The sequence below is a fragment of the Branchiostoma belcheri genome, unplaced genomic scaffold (genome assembly GCF_001625305.1).
Source record: "Branchiostoma belcheri isolate BF01 breed outbred unplaced genomic scaffold, Haploidv18h27 scaffold5, whole genome shotgun sequence".
NCBI lineage: Eukaryota > Metazoa > Chordata > Leptocardii > Amphioxiformes > Branchiostomatidae > Branchiostoma > Branchiostoma belcheri.
Genome location: NW_017804131.1, coordinates 7,319,322 through 7,328,515, shown reverse-complemented (window position 1 = coordinate 7,328,515; position 9,194 = coordinate 7,319,322). Strand labels below are relative to the sequence as shown.

General features: G+C 40.2%; 2 protein-coding genes across 2 annotated transcripts in view; one reads left to right on the top strand and one right to left on the bottom strand.

The window, feature by feature from the left end:
• Positions 1 to 334: 334 nt before the first annotated feature.
• Positions 335 to 2,475, top strand: LOC109479730. Its single transcript, XM_019781719.1, has one exon. The coding sequence runs from the start codon at positions 335 to 337 to the stop codon at positions 1,049 to 1,051; it is 717 nt and encodes a 238-aa protein (XP_019637278.1). The 3' UTR covers positions 1,052 to 2,475.
• A 1,294-nt stretch (positions 2,476 to 3,769) lies between these two features.
• The window catches only part of LOC109479728 (sushi, von Willebrand factor type A, EGF and pentraxin domain-containing protein 1-like), a 27,197-nt gene continuing 21,772 nt past the window's right edge, over positions 3,770 to 9,194 (bottom strand). The window contains exons 24-27 of the mRNA XM_019781717.1: positions 9,033 to 9,194; positions 8,597 to 8,640; positions 7,468 to 7,634; positions 3,770 to 4,575 (exon numbers count right to left, since the gene is read on the bottom strand). The exon at positions 9,033 to 9,194 is cut by the window's right edge and continues 1 nt beyond it. Coding sequence (XP_019637276.1) covers positions 4,555 to 4,575; positions 7,468 to 7,634; positions 8,597 to 8,640; positions 9,033 to 9,194 — 394 coding nt within the window. The 3' untranslated portion in view covers positions 3,770 to 4,554. The remainder of the gene's footprint in view (positions 4,576 to 7,467; positions 7,635 to 8,596; positions 8,641 to 9,032) is intronic.

Here is a 9,194-nt window from a genome sequence, read left to right as displayed (position 1 = left end):
AATCAATAGTTAGTGCTTATAAACCTGCATTTCCCCTCTGGTCTTTCAGTCACTGACGAAAGCTATTGGATACTAGCTGAAACGTCTGACGTTTCCAAAATCATATCCAGTTGTTTGAGTAACTGCTTTTGGCATAAATTTTACTTACTATAAATATAGCTATACATATTACAAATACAATGTAAATGTCTTCAACATCCAAATTGAATTGTAGATTCCAATATAATTGTTACTATTGTCCATGGTCTCCTTACATCATACTTCTTGCTTCAATGTTCTTTTTTTGTCTATGCTTTGCCCTGTGTCATCGTAGGTTCCCCTTGCTTTTGCGGTGATGTCTGGGAGGAAGAAGGGAGACTACAGGGCAGTGTTCAGTGAGCTCATAGACGCCCTGCCAGGTGTCATCAACCTGCAGGAGTGTGTGCTGGACTTTGAATCAGCTCTGTGGCAGGTCCTCCCGCAACTGTTTCCCCACGTCCGTCTGCGCGGATGCAGCTTCCACTGGGCACAAGCAGTTTGGAGACACGCCCAGCAGCTGGGACTGCAGGTGCCATACAAAGAAGACGAACGGGTACACAGGTGGCTGCGGAGACTGTTGGCACTCCCCTACCTTCCAGTAGCAGCCATCCCCCAAGCGCTCACAGAGCTGCAGTCAAAAGTAAGGGAATCCAGAGTGCTGACAGAGCTGGCAGGGTACGTGGAGAGGACCTGGCTACACAGTTCAGCTTGGCCTCCTCGTTGTTGGTCTGTGTACGGTCGATCGATTCGGACAAACAACGACGTGGAGGGATGGCACAACAGACTGAACCAGAAAGCCAGGAAGCCATCCCTTCCACTGTACCTGCTGATCGACCTGCTCCATCGGGAAAGCTGCCTTGTGAAGATCCACGTGAGGCTGGTCACGGAGGGGAAGCTCAGGCGACATCAGCGAGCAAAGTACAGAAGCCTACAGGGCCGCCTATTTGACGAATGGGACAACTTCTCCGGCGGGAGGAAGACGGCCAAGGAGTTGCTGGAGGCTTGTGCCAAGGTCTTTGGACCGCCAGTATAGTTTTTATCTGACTCAGAAATGTTGTAAGCGGGGCGAGTTGTTGTTTTAGAACCCCGGGAGGGTGTGCTGACGGTCCAAAGACTCCAGCAACTCTTTGGCCGTCTTCCTCCCTACTGTTAGAGAGACTGACTACAGCTGCAGGACTGAAGAACACACACAGGCAAAACATTAGTAACAGGCCAGGCGGATGTCTCCTGTTCCATGCTGGAACCACATTTGAAGTTCAAACATGTTATAAGCAATGTTATAATGTTATAAGCAATGTTATAATGTTAACGCCAGCGACTTTTATGCGGTTTCTGGAGGCTTTTTTTGGCGAAAGCTTCGTCTTCTTGTTATGGGCACCATCTTAGTTAACCTGAGAAATTCAAACGTTATCCCGACATAATCGTTTTTCATGATTCTAGCAATCATACACTTGTACATGTAGATCCGTACATGTGTATCAAGCTCATCAAGCGCATTCTATAATGTTCATATAATTCTATATTCTATAATGTTCATATTTACTGTAAAGATACATATCGTACGGATACTGTTAGAGAGACTGACTACAGGACTGAAGAACACACACAGGCAAAACATTAGTAACAGGCCAGGCGGATGTCTCCTGTTCCATGCTGGAACCACATTTGAAGTTCAAACATGTTATAAGCAATGTTATAATGTTATAAGCAATGTTATAATGTTAACGCCAGCGACTTTTATGCGGTTTCTGGAGGCTTTTTTTGGCGAAAGCTTCGTCTTCTTGTTATGGGCACCATCTTAGTTAACCTGAGAAATTCAAACGTTATCCCGACATAATCGTTTTTCATGATTCTAGCAATCATACACTTGTACATGTAGATCCGTACATGTGTATCAAGCTCATCAAGCGCATTCTATAATGTTCATATAATTCTATATTCTATAATGTTCATATTTACTGTAAAGATACATATCGTACGGATACTGTTAGAGAGACTGACTACAGGACTGAAGAACACACACAGGCAAAACATTAGTAACAGGCCAGGCGGATGTCTCCTGTTCCATGCTGGAACCACATTTGAAGTTCAAACATGTTATAAGCAATGTTATAATGCTATAAGCAATGTTATAATGTTAACGCCAGCGACGTTTATGCGGTTTCTGAAGGCTTTTTTGGCGGAAGCTTGTTATGGGCACCATCTTAGTTAACCTGAGGAATTCAAACGTTATCCCGTTATTGTAGTCAAGTGCATCAAGTTCATTCTATCATGTTCAGCATGTAATACGTTCGCGCAAATGTTCGCGCTGGTTTATAAGTTGCTTGTAGAAAATAAGAACAGTACCATGCACAAGTTACGTAAAAGCGCTTTAGAAGTACATGTACCTGAATAAAGTTAGTGAATGAAGCTCCTTATCGTGTGTACACGTGTGCTGTTTGCCCTGCTTTATTACAAGGTATATCCCCCCTAATAGGCGTTACTAGCGCCTATTGGACCGCGCCATTCCGGAATGCTGTATAGGCCGGGGGATGTCGGACACTTCGGCACCTGGACACTTCGGTGCCGAACCGTCCTGAACTTGGTGCCGAAGTGTCCAGGTGCCGAAGTGTCCAGGTGCCGAAGTGTCCAGGTGCCGAAGTGTCCTGATGCCGAAGTGTCCAGGTGCCGAAGTGTCCAGGTGCCGAAGTGTCCGACATCCGGTCTCGTGCAAGTGACCGAGGAGTCATTGCTGCCGAGGGCCAATCTTTCCAACACTCTGCCAAGAAAATCCCTTTTGTTATGTTTAGGCCACTAAAGGTTATTTTATCGATGACGAAAAAATAAAACCGGAAATTCCGCTTCCTGTAACTATGGCTAAAGAGTCTGAACAGTGAGATAAGAGAAGACGTGACGAAAAGAAAAAAACTGGACAGGATGACAAAGCTGCTGTTCCACTGATAATTGCTGTTTTCATGACGAATAAAAGACTTGTTGGCTGTTACACGGCGTTCTCTCATTCAATTGTGTCCAAACATTTGTCGTACATTGTACGTATGTTTCAAATCTAGGCATCTTGCGTTTTTCAGCCCTTCTTGTTTGTTATGGCGCTCTCGCATTAGATTTAGGGCCTCCATAAATTTACTTGGTGTAGCCAATACAACAACGTAAGCCAATTTTGCTGTGGAATTATATTTACATTCTTACAGTTGAAGTTGATTGCTGAATGATCTGGTGGGGAATTTCAACACATTGGCTAAAGGCGCGACCAAAAGCACGTTTGCCGTACGCATAGTTTGTTGTTACTGGTATATTTCATTTTTTTTGGATTATATTGAGGCCGATGGCTAGTCATGTCGTAACACCAGTTAGAGCTAGTTTGTTACACCGAGGAGCGGTTTATGATATACCGGCTACACAGATACAGATAGAGGTACCGATTATGACAACTGTTTCCCGAATAGCCTTTATTTATTTGATTTGATTAGATTTATTGAAATTGCAAACAAATACAATACTCGTTGGCCACAGGCAGCGGGGGCTGGTGTTGTGGCCCGCACACAAGACAAGCTTGAGAACACGAACAAGACACACATTTAGAAGTAAACAATATAAGTAAATAAAATTACAATATCAAGAATCAGCATAGATTAGAATATGTCAACCTAATATATTTGGGATTGATTTATACTTTTAGTGTGTATTTCTATGTTACATATGTTGTCTTTTTTTATCACTACAAGGGTCATCATTTATGAAGAGATAGACGACATGTTTTTTCTACTTGAATTTATTCAAATGCATTGGTTAAACAATTTCTACTGTCAACGCCCAGTTGTACATATTGTCAGAAATGCGTTGATGGAGGTTAGGCATCCAAGTAGAATATTTTTATACAATTGGATACAGCTGGATACATTTTTAAAGCATTGGACATTATCAATAACTGAGAATGGGTCTACTGTGTGACCTCTAAATGCGAATCTAAAGTATCAGAATGGTTTATAAAAGTATGAAGTAATTGCAATACATTTGTAATTGCAAAAATACATTTTTGTCAAACAAAAAGTTAAGACAAAACAGTGCAAAACAACTTATACCAGTAACCATGTTCGTAAATATGGAAGTTTTAGACAATGTTAGTGTTAGGCCTCTTACATTGTACATTCTTTTGACAGCTCAACACAGTAGGGGAATGCACTGCCTCTTGTTATCTACTCTATTGTCATAAGTGCGCTGTTGCTTGAAATCAAAGCTATTGTGTTAGCTATACCAGCAGATTCTCTAGTACTGTGATTCTCTGCCACGATATCTAACAAATCAACATATGTACACAATGATATTCATTCTTATTTTTGCAGTATTTCTCATAAACAGTCTACCGTTTCTTTGTTGTTGATTTGTGGGTAGCAGGCTATAATTTTAATAGTGCAGGGTATATTATCAAACATAGGTTTCTAGTACTGTAACATGGGTACATTATTCATGTATGTTGTACGTTATTTCGTCTTCATTGCTGGGGTCTATCTTGTTACGTCGTTTGTAATCAGTGATGTTCTACTCTTCGTCTTCGTCTTCCTGAAAGTAAGATAAGGACGACTTCGTTAATGTTATTGACAAAACCCACAGCTAAGATACAGTTGATAGAGGTTTATTTTTAGAAGTTTTATTGCAAATTCGTGCCCGTAGGCTAATTGCAAATCATAAGCATACAACAGTATTGAAACAGATTATATTATTATACAATAGTATCTACATGATGAAAAGTAGTTGACTAGAACTATAGCTACGTCTGAAGGGTTTGACTTCTCTTTTGTAAACCATGGAAGACGTAATGTCCCACCTTTTCTAAAATTTGTGGGTTTTGGGAAGTTAACAGAAAAACAGTTTTTTCTTTGTCTGTAAGTTTAGTAAAATTGGGATAAATTGTAGAAGTTTGAATAGTCAGCTCATTTCGAGCATTGTTATAAAACGAACAATTTGAGATAAAGTGTATTTCGTCTTCTACAACCTTTGCATTGCAATATTTACAGATTCTTTCACATACAGGAACCCTTCTATATCGGCCTCTCTCTATTTCCAGAGGATGGGCACTAACTCTAATTTTACTAATAGCGGAGCGTAGTTCGCAATCTGCTAGATCTAGATATTGCTCTATATTGTATATGGTTTGACATTTTGCATAAAATCTTAACTTACCAGTATCTATTGACAAATTATGAAAAAAATGTTTGTATATGCATATCTATAAGTCTTTTTCGCAGTATTTTACCAATATATTCAAGGTCACAATGTGAGTTATCGGAATGCCACAAAAAGGAGTATCCATTGTGATCTAATATGTCTTTAACACGTTGCAATAAAGTTCGTCTACGGGTATTTGTCGGAAGACTTTGTTGTAAGAGGAGTGCGTCCCTTTGAAGAGGGTGAGAAGTTGAATCCAACTGGAACAGACGTAACCAGAATCTAACTATATATAGACAAATATCTATATCTAAAGAAAACCTGCCTAGTTCTGCTCTACAGGCGACATTGCTACTATTTCTAAAAACACCAAGAACATTTTTACAGAATTGATTGTGTACATTTTCGATAGGTGAGGTATCATGTAATTGTTCTGTCCCCCAAATCTGACAACCGTACAGAAGGATCGGCTTTACACATGTGTCAAATATCTTTAGGAGGCTACGTGGTGAAACTGATGAACGAAAAATAGATTTGAAACTATAAATGGCTTTTCGTGCCTTCAGTGATAACTGCTTTTTAGCTAGGGTGAAGCTACCTGATGATGAGAGGGTAAGGCCCAAGTAGCAATAGGATGGGACGTTTTCTATTGTATTATTACCAAAGTAGAACTTTTGCTTTGGAAATGAGCGGCCTGTTTTGTTAAATATTACAACTTTTTTTTTCAAATGTACTTGGAGCTTCCATTTATCACAAAAGCTACTTAATCTATTTATGGCCGATTGCAGACCTTCGTCTGATTCTGAAAGTATTACAACATCAACAGCATACAATAAACAAGAGACATATAGATTATATAATAAAGAAGGTGGCATACACTCTGAATTATCTAGCTCAATAACTAAGTCATTGATAAATTAATTAAAAAGGGTGGGGCTCAAGTTACACCCCTGTCGGACACCCTTATCAGTCACAAATGGTGGTGTAAGGCCAGATTTTGTTTTGACGCAAGTTTCGGGTTTATCATATAAGCATTTAATTAATTTATAGAAATTCCCTCCTATTCCTGAATTTAATAACTTAAAACGGAGCCCTTCTCTCCAGACTGTGTCAAATGCCTTTCTAAAATCTATGAAACATGAATAAAGGCGTTTGTTGTTCTGGAAATATTTCGTAATTAGTGAGTCTAAAACAAAGAGATTATCATTTGTGCTGAATTGTTTTCTGAAACCGGCCTGGTTCGGGGAGATGAGCTTATTCTCATCTAAAAAAAGTTGTTAAGCGTGTATTTAATATTGATGTGAATAATTTTGCTAGACAGCTTGTGACCGAAATACCCCTGTAGTTACTAGGGTCATCTTTTGCCCCGCCCTTGTGTAGGGCGATTATTAGTGTATTTCAACACTGTCCCAATGTTAATCGATGTTCGTGGAACAAAAATGCCCAAAATTCTGACGCAATACGGTTACTAGAAGGACCTGGGTTGATTTGTAGGTTACTACACAGAAAACAAAGGACTTATTCTGTAGTTTGTTTCTGTAGTTTTAAATGGGGCTAGTGCATCCAGAACCTCGCCTATCTAGTTCTGTGCCTGAATGGTTTAAGGTTAGGATCAGGTATGGGTAGTAGATAGTCTCCGCGTGTCCAAGACGTAGATTTGCCCTTTTCCCCGTTTTGGATTCGTGTGGACTATCCAGGACCTTAAGCTTATATTTGCATGGTTCTGGATAACGCCCAGTTCTGGATACAACAGGGACCTCACTAGCCTGGTTACCAAACCTATTATAGCTCCCGAGTCCTACATCCTCTCCGCAAATATGCAGAAATAATAGAAAGTTTATTGTAAATACTTGCCCGAGGGCTAATTGCAGTTACAAACAACATAAGAAAGAAAATACAGTGGTATGTGAGACTATATCTACGTCTAGCATTATACTACTAGTATATTCTACAACATACATGGTACTAGGTTTACTGGGTTTGACTTCTTCTTTTTTATGCAATGGAATACGAAATTACCCACTTGTATGTTAAATTACCTACCATAATATGTGGGTTCTTTGATTTTAGTAGCAAAATTGTTTTTTTTTTTTGTGGAAATAATAGTGCTTTTGTATATGACATGTTTGTTAATGTATGCACGTGTCTGTTGCATCAGTAGTACGGTGCACGTAGCCTGGTTACCAAACCTATTATAGCTCCCGAGTCCTACATACTCTCCTATTTGCGGAGAGGATGTAGGACTCGGGAGCTATAATAGGTTAGGTAACCAGGCTAGGACCTCACCTCTGCAATGCTGATGGTGACCTTCCTGTCATGGCTCCCAGCGACGTTTGTCGCCACACACCTGTACAGCCCCTCGTCTTCAGCCCGCATCTCCTCAATCGTGAGCCTCAAGATCTTGTGGTCCTCGTGTTCGTTTTCTCCTTCAACTTCTTCCACGTCGAGGATGTCTAGAAAGAACAAAGGCATAAAAACTTTATTTGATAAAAACAACATGGCAGAAGAAACTCCTGAATTGTGTTGTCATTTTACAACAGTCTAAAATTCAACGATCAAATGAAATAAGTCATTACTAATTAAAATATAGTAAATATAATGTGGCGACCTGAATATACAATCTTAAGACAAGTTCACATACAAATAATCTGCAGAAGAAGAGTCTGAAACTCAATTTACAACTGTTTCTGCTGCATGATTTTAGAGTTCTGGGAATAAAGGATTGTCTGTATCTTTCGGTATGACTCAGTGGAACCTTGTAGTTGAGTGTTTGGCGTCGTAGTTCGTAAGTTGACGACATCTCCAGCTCTAGGAACTGTTGACATGGGTGGGTGGCATCTCTCATCACCCATACACAGAGCAATTGTTACACAAGCAACCGAGCAGGTTTTGAAAACAAAACTGCCAGACGTTTCAAGTAGCATCCGCTACTTTATATTGCTTGATATTATATTATGACATCAGACATAAACATTCTTCAATTTAAGGGTCAAGTAATTCTCTTCATCAAAAATCTTTAGGAATAGATGTTAATTTCTTTTCATGACGTATGCGCATATATGCCGTTAATTTCTTTTTATGCCGCATCAAGTTTTACCTTTCATTAGTTTCATTAGTTCTTCGAATTGTGTCTGTTTATTTCATGTTATTTTCGTCTTCTTCGTTTAAATTTTGTTTCAATTAGTATCAATTGTAACTTTTAATCTTATAGTATTGGGAAGGGCCAAAGATAAACCACCAGGTTCCCGGCCCTCCCATGCATGTCTACTTAACTTCAATTGTTATATTTCATTTATTTTGTGAGTGCAAAACAAACAATAAACAAACCTTCGCTGCCATCTTTCACCCATGCTACAGAGGGGAGAGGGTGTCCCTTCGCATGGCAGTCCCGGGTCACTTTCTGTCCAGCGTCAACTCCAACTTGTTTTAACCATCCGTGTGACAGCACCCGCGGAGGAGCTGCGGTCGTCAAACAAATCACAATGTTTTAACCATAGTGAACATCTTGATCTTATTTACTTTCGTTGCTACTGAAATGATTCCTTGAGTTGAATCCACACTTGACCGATGTATATTGACCCTCATGGAGAAAAAATCCCAAAATGCTGTTGAAAAATGGTTACTGGAACGGCCCTTGGCTGATTTTTAGGGTGCAACCCGGAAAATAAAGGACTCATCTTGGGGCTTGTTTCCGCAGTTTTAAATGCCCAAAGTATGAAGTGCTGATTTAAATGTGCTAATGTGAAGCAGAATGTGTCAATATCACAAAGATTGCCGTATTCAGAATATTTCTAGGTTTTGCTGCCCTGAAATCGGATTGGATGCCTTTAAGACCTTGCTGCTGAACGTACCGACACAATCGTCCTCGAAAACAGTTCCCTCGCTGGTTGTGTTCGTGTCTTGCGGGCACCAGAGACAGCTGGTCTGACCACCGAGCGGCTGGTAGAAGCCTTGTCGGCATGGCCGTGCATTCCGGTCCCAGCCCGGTGTCCGAGGAAGTGCCTGGAGGACAC

What these genes read in the sequence shown, in the direction of transcription:
- LOC109479730 (XM_019781719.1), top strand. Translation starts at nt 335, where the DNA reads ATGTCTGGGAGGAAGAAGGGAGACTACAGGGCAGTGTTCAGTGAGCTC.